General features: G+C 43.4%; 1 protein-coding gene across 1 annotated transcript in view; it reads right to left on the reverse strand.

Moving 5' to 3' along the window:
• Positions 1–17,213, reverse strand: part of RIMS3 (regulating synaptic membrane exocytosis 3) — a 109,635-nt gene extending 92,422 nt beyond the window's left edge. Inside the window, exon 1 of the mRNA XM_060784172.2 lies at positions 16,830–17,213. Coding sequence (XP_060640155.2) covers positions 16,830–17,045 — 216 coding nt within the window. The 5' untranslated portion in view covers positions 17,046–17,213. The remainder of the gene's footprint in view (positions 1–16,829) is intronic.
• Positions 17,214–18,473: the final 1,260 nt, after the last annotated feature.

Below are 18,473 nucleotides of genomic sequence, written 5' to 3' on the forward strand. Positions count from 1 at the left end.
GATATGATTAGGCTTAATGTCAAGGGAAACCTTTACATTTACTTATTATGGTTTTATGTTGGTGACCTGATGGTAACTTTTAGATGACATATGTTCTGTATCTCAAAAACTAGAGCTAATAAGGGAAAATGAGTGCCATTTTTTGAATCAGCAGGTCAAATAGACACAGAAACAGGACTGACATTAGAGGCACTGAAATGTGTATCGGGCAGTTATTGGCTGGGACTCACCATCATGGTTATGAATGACTAACCCACAGCTGTGCATTCAGGATGGTTTTGGATTTTATGACACTTGGACTTGATGATACTGGATAGGAAGAGAATCAAATGATTTGAGATGTGATGCTGGAAAGAATTATATGGATAGCAAAAAAGATCAATAAATGAGTCCTGTAATGAGTGAAGCTTGAATATTCCCTAGAAGCCAAGACAGCTAAGCTGACACCCTTGCACTTTGGCCCTATCATTTCTTTTCGTGTCAGGAGTGACTTGAGAAACTACAAGTCACTTCTTCTGTTTGAAAATTGGCCATCTGCAAGGACATTGCCCAGGGGATGCCCGGATGTCTGATGTTTTACCATCTTTGTGGAAGGCTTCTCTCATGTCCCCACAGGGGAAGCTGGAGCTAACAGAGGGAGTTCAACCCGCTCTCCTCAGATTTGAACCGCTGATCTGTCAGTCACTAGTCCTGCTGGCACAAGAGTTTAACCCATTGTGCTACCAGGGTCTATCATGAGATGATATGACCCATTAGAAAAGGTAATTATTGGTTAAAGTGGTAAAATGGAAGCAGAAAAAGGGGAAGGCGATATCAGAGAGACTCTATAAAAAAAAAACCACAGTTGTCCTTACTTCGCAAGAGCATAGGATGAGGATAGCATGACTTGGAGGCCTCTCCTTGTCATAAGCCAATGTTGACTTGTAGATCATTAGCAGCAAAAACATACTACATTCAGGAATGTAGGCAATATGTAAGGATTATAAAAGTCTCCCAGCCCTGTCTTAATTGCCGCAGCTGCTGTGAGCAACAGGATTCTGTTCTCCTGTTGATCGGCAGGTTGGTGTTTCCATCTTTCTCTGATCAGTGATCAGTTCAGGATCTCTTTTGCAATTCCTCCTCAAAATTCAGACCCTGGTCAGGATGTGAATGGAAATGTCCATCAGCTTTGCCCTGATCGAAAGGGGAACAGAGCCTTTTTGTTCACAGCTGCTGCCCAATAAACCATAGAATCCTAGAGTTAGAAGAGACCCCAAGGGCCATCCAGTCCAACCTCCTGCCATGCAGGTAAACACAATCAAAGAACCCCTGAGAGATGGGCACCCAGCCTGAAGATGCGGATAGGTGGACAAGGAGAAGTTACTTAGTTAAGTATAAACAAAATATTGATCTAGAATTTCAGTCATTATTCTCATTGATGTAGAATGTGCCCTGAGGCTAAATGCTAGCACTGGGCAAGTGGAATGGGAAGCTACTAAGTGTTTAGGATCACTACCTTTGTTCTTTTTCCATTGAAGATGAAGAGTGATATTCCATCAAGGAAGGATCCTTCCCTTTCTCCATCAGGACATGACTAGAAAAGCTTTGCAGGAGGAAAAAGAACTCAACCAAAGTTTGGAATTTGGCCCCATGGATTTCCAGCAATTAAATACACGCCTTAATGTCTGCTCTTGTAACCAGTGGGGGGTGAAAAGCACTTAATTTGGGGCTGGAAGGCGCCCAAAGGAACCATCCAACCAGGATTAAGCAAAGTTTGGAAGAAGTGCGGTTACTGCACATTTAATGTGTTGAGTTTCAGGAAGTCACAGAGGCGTAACAACATTTTTAAGACAACAGAGCAACATAAATGGTCCTTTTTAGTACACCAAACAACAACCTTTGTGCATTGGCCCTATTGCCTTGATTGCAGAGGGTCGTTTTGATGGATTTTAGACTTTGAAGGCAATTTAAAAATAATAATTAAAAAGTGCATCTAAATTATAGAATGAATACAATATGACCCCACTTGAACTATGATTTATTTATTTATTTACGACATTTATATGCCGCCCTTATCACCCCGAACGGGACTCAGAGCAGCTTACAATCAATATATATATATATATATACACACACACACACACATACATACAATATATTATTAGCATAGTACAATTCCAGTATTAAATGTTACTATACTGTACTATATCATTATATTGTAATATTATTAGTAATATTATTATTAATATAAATATATAAATATAATATCATATTGTCATTAGTATTATATTGCATTACATTATAATATTATAATATATACATTATCTATATATATATATAAATGCTCTGTGCATAACGAGTACCTTAAAAAAGAAAAAAAACTACGGGGCCAAATGACCCCAAATTTGGCAACAAAACTCCTCACAATCCAAGGAGTGACCATCACTGAAAAAAACCCCACAAAAACACCTTTAAATTCAGAAAAGGAAGAAGACAGCACACCTCCCCTCCCTGAAGCTCTCCAAAGCTCTAGGTACTATATTGTACTATATCATTATATTGTAATATTATTAGTAATATTATTATTAATATAAATATATAAATATAATATCATATTGTCATTAGTATTATATTGCATTACATTATAATATTATAATATATACATTATCTATATATATATATATAAATGCTCTGTGCATAACGAGTACCTTAAAAACAAAAAAAACTACGGGGCCAAATGACCCCAAATTTGGCAACAAAACTCCTCACAATCCAAGGAGTGACCATCACTGAAAAAAACCCCACAAAAACACCTTTAAATTCAGAAAAGGAAGAAGACAGCACACCTCCCCTCCCTGAAGCTCTCCAAAGCTCTAGGTACTATATTGTACTATATCATTATATTGTAATATTATTAGTAATATTATTATTAATATAAATATATAAATATAATATCATATTGTCATTAGTATTATATTGCATTACATTATAATATTATAATATATACATTATCTATATATATATATAAATGCTCTGTGCATAATGAGTACCTTAAAAACAAAAAAAACTACGGGGCCAAATGACCCCAAATTTGGCAACAAAACTCCTCACAATCCAAGGAGTGACCATCACTGAAAAAAACCCCACAAAAACACCTTTAAATTCAGAAAAGGAAGAAGACAGCACACCTCCCCTCCCTGAAGCTCTCCAAAGCTCTAGGTGCTCTTACTGCCTACTACAGGGAAAACCAGCTGATCCCCAACCCATCTAAAACACAGACATGTGCCTTTCATCTCAAGAACAGAGAAGCATCCCGAGCTCTGAAGATCACCTGGGAAGGAATCCCACTGGAGCATTGCAGCACACCCAAATACCTGGGAGTCACTCTGGACCATGCTCTTACCTACGAGAAGCACTGCCTGAGCATCAAACAAAAAGTGGGTGCTAGAAACAATATCATACGAAAGCTGACTGGCACAACCTGGGGATCACAACCAGATACAGTGAAGACATCTGCCCTTGTGCTGTGCTACTCTGCTGCTGAGTATTCATGCCCAGTGTGGAACACATCTCACCACACTAAAACAGTGGATGTGGCTCTTAATGAGACATGCCGCATTATCACGGGGTGTCTGCGCCCTACACCACTGGAGAAATTACACTGCTTAGCCGGTATTGCACCACCTGACATCCGCCGGGAAGTGGCAGCCAATAGTGAAAGGACCAAGGCAGAGCCATCTCCAGCTCATCCCCTGTTTGGGTATCAGCCAGCCAGCACATCAACGACTTAAATCTAGAAATAGTTTTCTAAGATCTACAGAGACACTCGCTGGAACACCTCAGCAAGCGAGAGTCCAAAAGTGGCAGGCTCAAACCCAGCACCTCAACCAATGGCTGATACCAAATGAGAGACTCCCTCCTGGGCACACAGAAGACTGGGCGACTTGGAAGGCACTGAACAGACTGCGCTCTGGCACCACGAGATGCAGAGCCAACCTTGAGAAAGGGGGCTACAAAGTGGAATCCACGACATGTGAGTGTGGAGAAGAGCAAACTACAGACCACCTGCTGCAATGCAACCTGAGCCCTGCCACATGCACAATGGGGGACCTTCTTGCAGCAACACCAGAAGCACTCCAAGTGGCCAGATACTGGTCAAAGGACATTTAACCAACTACCAAACTCACAAGTTTTGTATTTGTCTGTTTGTTTGCTTTGTTCTGTTAGAAATGTAATATAATGGACTAGTTGTTCTGACACGACAAATAAACACCTCCCTTCCCCGCTTCCGCCCCCCCCCCCCCAACACTGAGGACACAGAATGAGGGTTCTGAAGCAGCAGCAGTGGCAATGGTTGCTGCTCCCTGCATGTCTCTGACCCCTAACTAACACTAAGGCAAGGGATCAAAGCGAAGAGGCTGAGGAGAAGGAGGAGGGGGAAGGGGGGGGGGGAAGGAAAAAAGAGGGAGGCTGGCCACACTCTGTGCACACAATCTGACTCTCTGTCTCCCACACACACACTCCCACAGCACAAGGGAAGGAGGAAGGTGCTATGATGGGGATAATAGGGACACACGAAAGTAACATTGCTTGGAAGGGAGCCCCAAAGACCATCCAGCCCAACCTCATTTGGCAGAAAAGGAAGACACAATCAAAGCCCTCACAACAGATGGCCAACCAATTGGAAGGGAGCACAAAAGGCCATCCAGTCCAATCCCCTCCTTCATTCCCTCCCTCGCTCCCTTTCTCTACTTCCCTTCCTTCTCCTTCCTTCCCTTCCCTTCCTCCCTTTCTTTCCTTCCTTTTTCGCCTCCCCTCACCAGCTTCATCCTCCTTTATTAAATATACAGTGTAGATGCACCCAAAGTCAACCCTTCCACACTGTCATGTAAAATCCAGATTATCTACTTAAGACTGGATTATATGGCAGTGTAGACACATGCACACATACACATATGGATGGATCTTGGATCACTGGTTGGTGATACACACACACATATACACACACACACATACATACATTACTTTATATATTACTAATATATATATTGCTATAATTATTGTTATATATACTACTATATAATATAATGTTACTACTATATATTACTACATATTACTATATTAAATAGACTCATAGAATAGAGGTATTGAGCAGGAACAGACAGGAAGGAAGGAGAGAATAAAGGAGGGAAGGAAAGAGGGAAGGAAGGAGAGAAGGAAGGAAAGAAAGAGGTACCGAAGGAAGGAAGAAGATAAAGTAGAAAGGAAAGAAAAATGGAGGGAAGTGTAGGAAAGAGGTAAAGAAGGAAGGAAAAAAGGAAATAAAAAGTGAAAGAAGGAAGGAAACAGGGAGGGAAGAAAGGAGACAAAGGAAGAAGTAGAGAAAAGGGGAGGGATGGAAGGAAAGAGAGAAGAAAGAATAAAACCAAAGAGCGAAAGAAGGAATGAAAGAAAGAGGTAGAGAAGGAAGAAAGGAGAGAAAGGGGAAAGAGAAGGGGAAGAAAAAGGGAGAAGGAATAGGTAGGTACCTCTCTTTCATAATAGAACATATATCTACCTCTACTTCGAAAATTCTTACTATAAGCCACAGCAGCGCGTGGCAGGGCACAGCTAGTAATATTATAAATTATAATATATACATTGAGTCATGGCAGTTAATATTATAATACCATGGCTCATGGCTATGGAATCCTGGGCTTTATAGCAAGACAAAGAAGGCTCAAGACCTTGTAAAAACTACAACTTCCAGAATTCCATAGCATTGAAACATGGCAGTTGAAGTGGTGTCTAACTGCATTCATTTTACATTGTGGTTGCACCCTAGAGATTCTTAGAGATTAGTCTCCAATAGAGCCTTGGCTCAATTGCAGAATGGTGACTTCATATAAATGCATAAATTGAATTGATTCAACGGGAAACATCACTGATTCGACAGTCAAGAGCTTTCCAAGGTCCTAATCTAAACTTTATCTATCCAAAGAGGTGGATCTGTTTATTGCTACTTGAACAGCCAAGTTTCAAAGCAAGATTTTCCAGCCATTTTTCAATTATTTTCAAAGATCATTTCCAACAGAAAACAACACATAGTAGACCTGACTGGTAAACAACATAGATATAACCTCTAAGGATGCCTGCCATAGATGTAGGCAAAAGATCAGGAGAGAATGCTTCTGGAGCATAGCCATACAGCCCAGAAAACTCACAACAACGCAACATAGATATAGCTTAGTTATCATGTAATCCAGGAACTTGAAGCATTTGGGATTTTGGGATACATGGATTTACATCCATCTTGGAGGTGGGACCTGAGCCTAAACATGGAATTCATTTATGTATCATAGACACCTGATACACATTGCTTAAAGGTAATGATCTATATAAATAAAAATGTAAAGTTCGTTTGTGGGGTTAACAGAACTCAAAAACCACTGGATGAATTGACACCAAATTTGGACACAAGACACCTAACAACCCAATGTATGTTCTTCACTCAAAAAATTTAATTTTGTCATTTGGGAGTTGTAGTTGCTGAGATTTATAATTCACTTACAATCAAAGAGCATTCTGAACCCCACCGATGATGAAATTGAACCAAACATGGCACACAGTTCTCCCATGACCAACAGAAAATACTGGAAGAGTTTGATGGGCAGTGTCCTTTGGTTTTGGAGTTGTAGTTCACCTACATCCAGAGATCACTGTGCACTCAAACAATGATGGATCTGTACCAAACTCTACACGAATACTCAATATACCCAAATATGAAAACTGGTGGAGTTTGGGGAAAATAGAATCTTGACATTTGGGAGCTGTAATTGCTGGGATTTATAGTTCACCTACAATCACATAGCATTCTGAACCCCACCAACGATAGAATTGGGCCAAACCTCCCACACAGAACCCCCATGTGGGCCACAGCAATGCGTGGCAGGGGACGGCTAGTATACAATATTTTAAATACTGCTGGGCATGAAACAAAGTTTGTGTGAATGGAATCATCAGGAAGCAAATGTTTCACTCTCAACTGCCCATGTGGATTATTTTAGATTTTGGAAAATTTCAAATTTTGGATAAGGAATGCTCAACCTGTATCATCATCATCAACAACAACATCATCATCAACAACAACAACAACATCACCTCCATCTGGAGTTTCTGCAGTTTTCATTCCAAAAGTGAATCCCATTCTTGCTCTCCCATGCACACTCACTTCAACGTGGCCCTGATCCAACTTCCTTTCCCCAAAATTATTGCTCTTTATTGTTTCTCCCATGTAGTACTATGACTCATGAGTAGTGCCAGCTTGTAATAGCTTTCAGAGCAAAGAGCTGGTGTTGGCTGCTTGCCAGCTTCCACATCACCGAAATTGTGAATCATTTCTATTTGTCTGGAGGAACTATCCAAGGTTCTGAACGCACTTGTGGACAATGTGCTCCTAGACCTTGAATTTCCCTCTGAAAAATTCAGACTGGATCCATGCCTTGGCTTGCTATCACTGTTAATAGTAGCATTGCTACTCTCAAGTTGCACCAGTGAGGTGTGGTGTTGAGAGCCAAGAGCCAACCGTTTCTGGCTGTGAAATCGCTCCAATCTAAATCACCCAGATGCACATTGGCATACATATCCACTCCGAGGGTGCATCTGCATGGCAGAATTATTGCGGTTTGATAGCACTTAAACTGCCAAGGCTCACTGCTGTGGAATCTTGGGAGTTGTAGTTGAGGCTCCAATCTTCTGAGGAGGAGGAGGGGGAGGAGGAGGAGGCGAGGAAGGTCCACGGTGCTTGAATAAAGGACCTTCTCTCCCTCCCTTTCCTTCTTTCCTCCCTTTCCTTTTCTTCTTTCCTTTTCCTTCCTTTCCTTCTTTCCCTCCTTCCCTTCCTTCCTGTCCCTCCTTCTTTTTTCCTTTCCTTCTTTTCCTCCCTCCCTCCCTTTCCTCCATCTTTCCCTTTCTTCATTTCCTTCCCCTTCATTTCCTTCTTTCCCTCCTTTCTTCATTCCCCTCCTTTCTTTCCCTCCTTCCTTCCTTTTTCCTTCCTTCCTTCCTTCTCCTTCCTTCCTCCCTTCCTGTCCCTCCTTCTTTTTCCTTTCCTTCGTTTCCTTCCTTTCTCCCTCCCTTTCCTCCTTCTTTCCCTTTCTTCATTTCCTTCCCCTTCATTTCCTTCCTTCCCTCCTTTCTTCATTCCCCTCCTTTCTTTCCCTCCTTCCTTCCTTCCTTCTCCTTCCTTCCTCCCTTCCTGTCCCTCTTTCTTTTTTCCTTTCCTTCTTTTCCTCCCTCCCTCCCTCCCTTTCCTTGTTCTTTCCCTTTCTTCATTTCCTTCCCCTTCATTGCCTTTTTTCCCTCCTTTCTTCATTCCCCTCCTTTCTTTCCCTCCTTCCTTCCTCCTTCCTTCCTTCTCCTTCCTCCCTCCCTTCCTGTCCCTCCTTCTTTTTTCCTTTCCTTCTTTTCCTCCCTCCCTCCCTTTCCTCCTTCTTTCCCTTTCTTCATTTCCTTCCCCTTCATTTCCTTCTTTCCCTCCTTTCTTCATTCCCCTCCTTTCTTTCCCTCTTTCCTTCCTTCCTTCTCCTCCCTTCCTCCCTTCCTGTCCCTCCTTCTTTTTTCCTTACCTTCTTTTCCTTCCTCTCTCCCTCCCTTTCCTCCTTCTTTCCCTTTCTTCATTTCCTTCCCCTTCATTTCCTTCTTTCTCTCCTTTCTTCATTCCCCTCTTTTCTTTCCCTCCTTCCTTCCTCTTCCTTCCTTCCTTCTCCTTCCTTCCTCCTTTCCTGTCCCTCCTTCTTTTTTCCTTTCCTTCTTTTCCTTCCTCCCTCCCTTTCCTCATTCTTTCCCTTTCTTCATTTCCTTCCCCTTCATTTCCTTCTTTCCCTCCTTTCTTCACCCCCCTCCTTTCTTTCCCTCCTTCCTTCCTCCTTCCTTCCTTCTCCTTCCTTCCTCCCTTCCTGTCCCTCCTTCTTTCTTTTCCTTCCTTCCCTTCTTTCCCTCCCTCCCTTCCTTTTTCCTTCCTTCCTGTCCCTCCTTCCTTCCTTCTTCCTTTTCTTCTTTCTATGTAAGATATAAATACAATATTAAATGGAAGGGACAGTCAAGAAGTAACGAGAGAAGGAGGGAAAGAGGGAAGGAAGGAAGGAAGGAAGGAGAGAAGGAGGGAGGGAAAGAAGGAAAGAAAGAAAGATAGAGAAGCAAGGAAGGAGAGAAGGAAATAAAAAAGTGAAAGGAAAAAGAGAGGGAAGGAAGGAGAGAAGGAAGGAAAGATAGAGAAGGAAGGAAGGAAGGAAGGAAGGAAGGAAGGAAGGAAGGAAGGAAGGAAGGATGTAACCAAAGAGTAAAGAAAGGGAGGAAAGAAACAGGTAGAGATGGAAGAAAGATGAGAGATAGGGAAAGAAAAAGAGGAAAGGAAGGAAAGAGGGAAGGAAGGAGAGAAAGAGGGAGGGAAGGTTGGCCACAGTAACACGTGGTGGGTACAGCTAGTAGGATGAATATATATATACAGACACACTATTTGTTTTATTTGATTTCTTATGAATATATCTAAGTCATTTTCCACTCCAGCTTCCACTCCAAAATGTAAATCCCTTGCACCAAATAAACTGTAACCCAGGAACAACACAACGAAAATAGATTCAGACTATGAATCCCATCCAAGCATCTAGGCATGAGTGCCAGGCAGAACCAAAACACTTTCCCAGTACTGACTCTGTAATAATAATAATAATAATAATAATAATAAGAAGAAGAAGAAGAAGAAGAAGAAGAAGACAACAACAACACTGGCACAAGCCAGTCAAGGTGGTCCCAGTGGTGATCGGCACACTGGGTGCAGTGCCTATAGACCTTGGCCTGTACTTAAACAATCGGCACTAGGATCTGCATGCATTATTCGCCGATACATCACACAGTCCTAGACACTTGGAAAGTGTCTAACGTGTGATCCAATACAACAGCCAGTAGAGTGTCTGCTGTGGACTCGTCTTGTTGTGTTTCAAATAATAATAATAATAATAATAATAATAATGACACGATATGAGGATTTAAAGATTGAACTGCAAAGACTCTGGGACAAATCAGTAAAAGTGATCCTAGTGGTGATCGGCACACTGGGTGCAGTGCCTAAAGACCTTGGCCTGCACTTAAACACAATTGGCACTGACCAAATTACCATCTGCCAGCTGTAAAAGACCACCCTACTGGGATCTGCACGCATTATTCACCGATACATCACATAGTCCCAGACACTTGGGAAGTGTCCGACGTGTGATCCAATACAACAGCCAGCAGAGTGATCTTGTTTGCTGTGGACTCATCTTGTTGTGTTCCTCATCATCATCATCATCATTATCATCATCAGCAGCAGCAGCATTGTCATAGTAATATTATTATTGTTGAAGGCTTTTATGACCAGAATCACTGGGTTTCTGTGAGTTTTCCTGGCTGTATGGCCATGTTCCTGACACATTTTCTCCTGATGTTTTGCCCACATCTATGACAGGCATCCTCAGAGGTTGTGAGGTTGTGAGGGAGAAAGAACTCTTGCCTGCTTGAGGCAAGTGTGAATACTGCAATTGGACACCTTGATTATCATTGAATGGTCTTGCAGCTTGAAAACCTGGCTGATTGCTGCCTGGAGGATCCTTTGTTGGGAGATGTTTGCTAGCCCTGATTGATTCTTGTCTAGAATTTCCTTGTTTTTGAGTATTGCTCTTTATTTAGATTGCAGAGGGTTTTTAAATACTGGTAGCCAGATTTCCATGGTTTCCTCCTTTCTGTTGAAATGTCCCACAGAGGAGGGCGACTAAAATGATCAAGGGTCTGGAGAACAAGCCCCATGAGGAGCGGCTTAAGGAGCTGGGCATGTTTAGCCTGAAGAAGAGAAGGCTGAGAGGAGATATGATAGCCATGTATAAATATGTGAGAGGAAGTCACAGGGAGGAGGGAGCAAGCTTGTTTTCTGCTTCCCTGGAGACTAGGACAAGGAACAATGGCTTCAAACTACAAGAAAGGAGATTCCATATGAACATTAGGAAGAACTTCCTGACTGTGAGAGCCATTCAGCAGTGGAACTCTCTGCCCCAGAGTGTGGTGGAGGCTCCTTCTTTGGAAGCTTTTAAGCAGAGGCTGGATGGCCATCTGTCAGGGGTGATTTGAATGCAATATTCCTGCTTCTTGGCAGGGGCTTGGACTGGATGGCCCATGAGGTCTCTTCCAACTCTTTGATTCTATGATTCTATGATTTCAATGGCTTCTCTGTGTAATCTGACATGGTGGTTGTCAAAGTGCTCCATCATTTCTGTGTTCTCAACATTCACACTTGCCTCAAGAAGACAAGAGTTCTTTCTCCCACCCTGGACATTATTCCACATATATATAAACCTCGCTTGCCTAGTTTCTAACAGACCTCACAACCTCTGAGGATGCCTGCCATAGATGTGGGTGAAACATCAGGAGAGAATGCTTCTGGAACATGGCCAAGCACCTTTCCCAGTTCCTCCTCCTCCTATTATTATTGTTATTGTTATTGTTATTATCTTCCTCATCATCCCAGTTTCAAAGTCTATCAGCTGTTCCAGATGCAGCTTTAGACTATAAATCACTTCCAAGCAAACCGGCCAGACAGTAACAAAGCACCTTCCCAGTAGGGTCTCATTTTTTAAATTGTACTTACTGTTATGGATAATAATAATAATTTACTGATATAATTATATCTTCAGAATACTGATCACAAAGTGATTCAACAATGTCATGCGGCAGCTTTAAAAGCCAATGGGATTTTGGCCTCCATCAATAAGAGTCTAGTATCTAGATCCAGGGAAGTCATGCTACTCCTATATTCTGCCTTGGTCAGACCACACCTGGAATACTGGGTCCAATTTTGGACACTGCAATTGAAGGGAGATGTTGACAAGCTGCAAAGTGTCCAGAAGAGGGAAACTAAAAGGATCAAGGATCTGGAGAACAAGTCCTATGAGGAGCGGCTTAAAGAGCTGGGCATGTTTAGCCTGCAGAAAACAAAGCTGAGAGGAAACATGATGAGGGCCATGGATCAAGATGTGAGGGGAAGTCGCAGGGAGGAGGGACCAAGCTTGTTTTCTGCTGCCCCGGAGACTAGGACGCAGAACAATGGCTTCAAACTACAGGAAAGGAGATTCCACCTGAACCTGAGGAAGAACTTCCCGATTGTAAGAGCTGTTCAGCAGTGGAACTCTCTGCCCCGCAGTGTGGTAGAGGCTCCTTCTTTGGAGGCTTTTAAACAGAGGTTGGATGGTCATCTCTCAGGGGTGATTTGAATGCAATTTTCCTGCTTCTTGGCGGAAAGTGGTTGGACTGGACGGCCCATGAGGTCTCTTCATCTATGATTCTATTATTCTATCCCTTTCCTTTTCCCCATATTAGAGGGTTTGCACATAGTCGAATTATTATTATTATTATTATTATTATTATTATTATTATTAACAACATGATCCATCCCTCTTTTTTTCCTCATATTAGAGGGTCCACACATAGTAGAAATATTAATATTAATAATAATCGCAATAATAATGTGATTCATCCATCTTCTTTCCTCTCATATCAGAGGGTTGGCCCATACTAGAAATATTATTATTATTATTATTATTATTAATGGTTAGTGAGATTTATTTTATTCATCTCACAATAGTTTTTATACTCTGTTGGATTTAAATTGTTAATTAGATTGTTATATGTTTATTATGTTTTAAATGGGTCCATAATGATAAACTCTGTTGTGTTGGGCTTGGTCCCACTTGTAAGCCATCCTAAGTCCCTTCGGGGAGATGGTGGCAGGATATAAAATGAAGTTATTATTATTATTGTATTGTCGAAGGCTTTCATGTCCAGAATCACTGGGTTGTTGTGAGTTTTCTGGGCTGCATGGCCATGTTCTAGAAGCATTCTCTCCTGACGTTTCGCCTGCATCTATGGCAAGCATGCTCAGAGGTAGTGAGGTTTGTTGGAATTAGGAAAAAGGGTTTATATATCTGTGGAATGAGCAGGGTGGGACAAAGGACTCTTGTCTGCTGGAGCTAGGTGTGAATGTTTCAACTGACCAGCTTGATTAGAGGAGCCCCCAGTGGCGCAGTGGGTTAAACCGCTGTGCCGGCAGGACTGAAAACTGACAGGTTGCAGGTTTGAATCCAGGGAGCAGTGGATGAGCTCCCTTTATGAGCTCCAGCTCCTCATGCGGGGACATGAGAGAAGCCTCCCACAAGGATGATAAAACATCAATTCATCCAGGTGTCCCCTGGGCAATGTCCTTGCAGACGACCAATTCTCTCACACCAGAAGCGACTTGCAGTACACGACAAAAATAAAAAAATAAAAAACCTTGATTAGCATTTGATGGCCTGGCAGTGCCTGGGGCAATCTTTTGTTGAGAGGTGATTAGATGTCCCAGAATGTTTCCTCTCTGTTGTTTTGCTGTTGTAATTTTAGAGTTTTTATAATACTGGCAGCCAGATTTTGTTCATTTTCATGGGTTCCTCCTTTCTGTTGAAATTGTCCACATGCTTGTGTATTTCAATGGCTTCTCTGTGTAGTCTGACATGGTGGTTGTGAGAGTGGTCCAGCATTTCTGTGTTCTCAAGTAATATGCTGTGTCCAGGTTGGTTCATCAGGTGCTCTGATATGGCTGAAGAGCTGCAAGACTGAGAACAACCCACAAGAGTAAAGATGAAGATCCACCCAGAGGAAAAGTGTTCTTGCCATACATCAAGGGAACCACTGACCACATAGGGAAGCTGATGAGGAAACACAACATACAAACTATCTACAGACCCACCAAGAAAATCCAACAAATGCTACGTTCAGAAAAGGACAAGAGGGATCCTCTCACTTCTACAGGAGTCTACCGTGTACCATGCAGCTGTGGAAAGTCTACATAGGAACCACCAAACGCAGCTTTGCCCAAACACGAATCAAGGAACATGAAAGGCACTGCAGACTACTTCAACCAGAGAAGTCAGCCATAGCAGAGCACCTGATGAACCAGCCTGGACACAGCATTTTATTTGAGAACACAGAAATCTGGGACATCTAATTACCTCTCAACAAAAGGTTGCCCCAGGCACTGCCAGGCCTTCAAATGCTAATCTAGGTGATCAGTTGAAACATTCACACCTAGCTCCAGCAGACAAGAGTCCTTTGTCCCACCCTGGTCATCCACAGATATATAAACTCTTTTTCCTAGTTCCAACAGACCTCACTACCTCTGAGGATGCTTGCCATAGATGCAGGCGAAACGTCAGGAAAGAACGCCTCTAGAACATGGCCATATAGCCCAAAAAAACCTACAACAACCCAACTACTATGTCGGACTACACAGAGAAGCCATTTAAATCTACAAGCATGTGGACAATTTCAATAGAAACGAGGAAACCATGAAAATGAACAAAATCTGTCTACTGATATTAAAAAAATCTAAAATCAGGACAGTAAATAAAGAATAACATTCAAAAACAAGAGAATTCCAGACCACAAACAATCAGGCCCAGCTAATCACCTCCCAAGGTCTGGCTTCTCCCAGGCAGTGAGAAGCCAGACCTTGAAGCTGCAAGGCCATTCAATGCTAATCAAGGTGGCCAATTGCAACATTCATACCTACCTTCTCAGTGGTGGCCCCCCACCTGTGGAACTCACTCCCCGGGGAGATTAGATCGGCGACCTCCCTTCTGGCATTCAGGAAAAAACTGAAGACCTGGGTTTGGGACCAAGCCTTTGGACACACTGGCAGCTAAATTAAGGATCTGACGACAGACAAGGACAAATGGAATGGAATGGATATATGGACTCTGAACCCGAGCATGAGATTGTCTTAATATTTTATTATGCACTGATGTTTTAATTCTAACTGTTGAATTGCTTTTTTGTATTTTGTATTACTGTCAATTGATTTAGGCATTTAATTGTGCCTCCTCTGTAAGCCGCCCTGAGTCCCCCCCCCCCCCCCCGGGTGAGAAGGGCGGGGTATAAGTAAATGAAATAAATAAATAAATAAATACCTCAAACATATAAGAGTTCTTTCTCCCACCCTGGACACTCCACAGATATATAAACACAGTTTTCCTAGTTTCCAACAGACCTCACAACCTCTGAGGATGCCTGACATAGATTCAGGCAAAACGTCAGGAGAGAATGCTTCTGGAACATGGCCAGAAAACTCACAACCTATCATCATCATCATCATCACAAGAATAATGTGATTTGTCCCTCTTCTTTCCCACATACCAGAGGGTTGGGACAGAGTATATTTATTATTATTATTATTATTATTATTATTATTAATAATAATGTTAATCACAAGAATAACATGATTAATTCTTCTTCTTTCCCTCATATCAGAGGGTTGAGACATAGTAGAAATATTAATATTAAGAAAAATAATCAAAATCAACGGGAAATAGATATTAGTAACTAATAGAAGTAAATCACTACAAAAGACCTACAAAGAAGGAAGGAGCAGCGTAGAACTAATTATGGAACTATCCAGAAAAAAAAATCCTCTTTGAATAGATGGAAGTCACTTTTAACCACCCCCCCCCCTACCTCCACCACCTCCCATACCCCCCTGTCTCCTTGCCCCTCTCCCCCTCTCTTTTTTCCTACTGCACTATTCTCTACATACTGTTCCCCCACTTTCCATGTATTTATTTATAACTTTAATAAAAATTATTTAAAAAATTAAAATAAATAAATAAATAAATAATCAAAATAATTAGGTTCTTGTGGGTTTTTTTTCGGGCTATAGAGCCATGTTCTAGAGGCATTTCTCCTGACGTTTCGCCTGCATCTATTGCCATAGATGCAGGCTAAACGTCAGGAGAAATGCCTCTAGAACATGGCTCTATAGCCCGAAAAAACCCACAAGAACCTAGTGATTCCAGCCATGAAAGCCTTCGACAATCAAAATAATAACCTGATTAATCCCTCTTCTTTCGCTCATATCAGAGGGTTGGGATGTAGTAGAAATATCAATAAGGTAAAGGTAAACCTTTAAAGGGAAAGGTTTCCCCAGACATTAAGTCTCGTCGGGTCCGACTGGGGGTTGGTGTTCATCTCAATTTCTAAGCCGAAGAATGGGCGTTGTCCGTAGACGCCTCCAAGGCCATGTGGCCAGCATGATTGCATGGAGCGCCGCTACCTTCCCACTGAAGCGATACCTATTGATCTACTCACATTTGCATGTTTTGGAAGAAGCTGTGGCTGACAGTAGGAGCTCACCCCACTCCCCGAATCTGAACCATCAAAATATCGGCCAGCAAGTTCAGCAGCTCAGCGGTTTAACCCACTGCGCACACCACAGCCTCAGAAATATCAATGGCACAATGGGTTAAACCTTTGTGCTGGTAGACTGAAGACCAACAGGTCCTAGGTTTGAATCCCGGGAGAGTGTGGATGAGCTCCCTCTGTCAGCTCCAGCTTGAGAGAAGCCTCCCACAAGGATGGTAAAACATCAAAACATCCGGGCACCCCTAGGCAATGTTCTTGCAGACTGCCAATTCCCTCACACCAGAAGCGATTTGCAGTTTCTCAAGTCTCTCATGACACGAAATAATAATAATAATCAGAATAATGACATGATTCGTCCCTCTTCTTTCCCATCATATCAGAAGGTTGGCACATAATAGCAATGTGTTGGCATCTCTTGAAGTTCGGACTAAAAAAACCCTGCTTTCCACGAGCCAAGTAGGCACAACCCACGCGACAGCAGACACCTCCACCCGGTAAAAGCCCACCCAGGGTTCTTGCAGAGCCCAGGTCTTTGCTTGTGGGTGGGTGGTGCGCCCCCCACGGTAGGACGCGGACACGCGTGGGAAGGGAGTGGGGGTCGTGGGGCTGCTGACCTGAGCTTTGGCCGAAGGGGGGCTCTGTGCGCTGCTGCCGGCGTCCCCTTCCTCTTCCTCCTCCTCGTCCTCCTCCTGCTGGGCCTTCATGGTCGGGGTCGCGAGTGGGGTGTCCAGGGAGGCGCCCCTCCAGAGTCGGGAGAAGAAGAGGCCTCTTGGGGGGTCGGCCTCGCGGGGTCTGAGCCGCCCCACGCGGGGAGCATCGCCGGGACGCATCGGGGGAAAGGCCTGGAAGGAAGGAAGGAGGGAAGGTAGGAAGGAAAGTGGGAAGGAAGGAAGGATGGATGGATGGATGGAGAGGGAAAGAGGGAGGAGAGGAGGGCGAAGGAGGGGCTACACACCACGAAAGCCTCGCCCAGAGCCCCTCCCGCGAGGAAGAATGGAGAAGGGGAGGCAGCCCACGCGAGGAAGGGACGCCTCGCATGCAAACACACAAGCACAACAAGGGAAGGAAGGAGGGATGGTACCCACACAACAGACAGAAGGGAAGAGAGCAGAGGAGATGGAACACAAGGCACTAAAGGCACCCAGAAGGAAGACACCATGAACACAGGAAGAGAAGGAGGGAGAGATTGGACACACCACACCAAACACATCTGCACAACACTCCACACACAAGAGATGGGCATATGGCACCGGATGCACCAATACAACAGTCAGAAGGGATAGGCCCTGGGAAGAGTGCAAAGGAGATGGGACATAAGGCACCGAAGGGACCCTGAAGGAAGGCACCATGCACACAAGAAGAGAAGGAAGGAGAGATTGGACACATCACACCAAACACATCTACACAACACTCCACACACAAGAGATGGGCATATGGCACCGGATGCACCAATACAGTAGTCAGAAGGGATAGGCCCTGGGAAGAGCGCATAGGAGAAGGGACCCTGAAGGAAAGCACCATGCACACAAGAAGAGAAGGAAGGAGAGATTGGACACATCACACCAAACACATCTACACAACACTCCACACACAAGAGATGGGCATATGGCACCAGATGCACCAATACAGTAGTCAGAAGGGATAGGCCCTGGGAAGAGCGCAAAGGAGATGGGACCCTGAAGGAAAGCACCATGCGCACAAGAAGAGAAGGAAGGAGAGATTGGGCACACCACACCAAACACATCTACACAACACCCCACACACAAGAGATGGGCATATGGCACCGGATGCACCAATACAATAGTCAGAAGGGATAGGCCCTGGGAAGAGCGCGAAGGAGATGGGACATAAGGCACCAAAGGGACCCTGAAGGAAGGCACCATGCAGAAGAAGGAAGGAGAGATTGGACACACCACACCAAACATATCTACACCACACACAGAATGGATGGACATATGGCACTGGACTGATACTATAGGTAGAAAGGATAGGCCTTGAGAAGAGAGCAAAGGAGATGGGGCACAAAGCACTAAAAGCACACTGAAGGAAGACACCATGCGGACAAGAAGAGAGAGAGAGAGAGATTGGACACACAACATCAAATAAATATCTACAACATCCCATGCACAGAAGGGATGGATATATGGCACCGGATGCACAGACACAACACCGTCCAAAGAGAGCAAGAGAGATGGGACACACAACATCAAAGGCACACAGAAATAAGACACCATAGACACAAGGAGAGAGAGATTGGA

This window comes from Anolis sagrei, chromosome X, assembly GCF_037176765.1.
Source record: "Anolis sagrei isolate rAnoSag1 chromosome X, rAnoSag1.mat, whole genome shotgun sequence".
NCBI lineage: Eukaryota > Metazoa > Chordata > Lepidosauria > Squamata > Dactyloidae > Anolis > Anolis sagrei.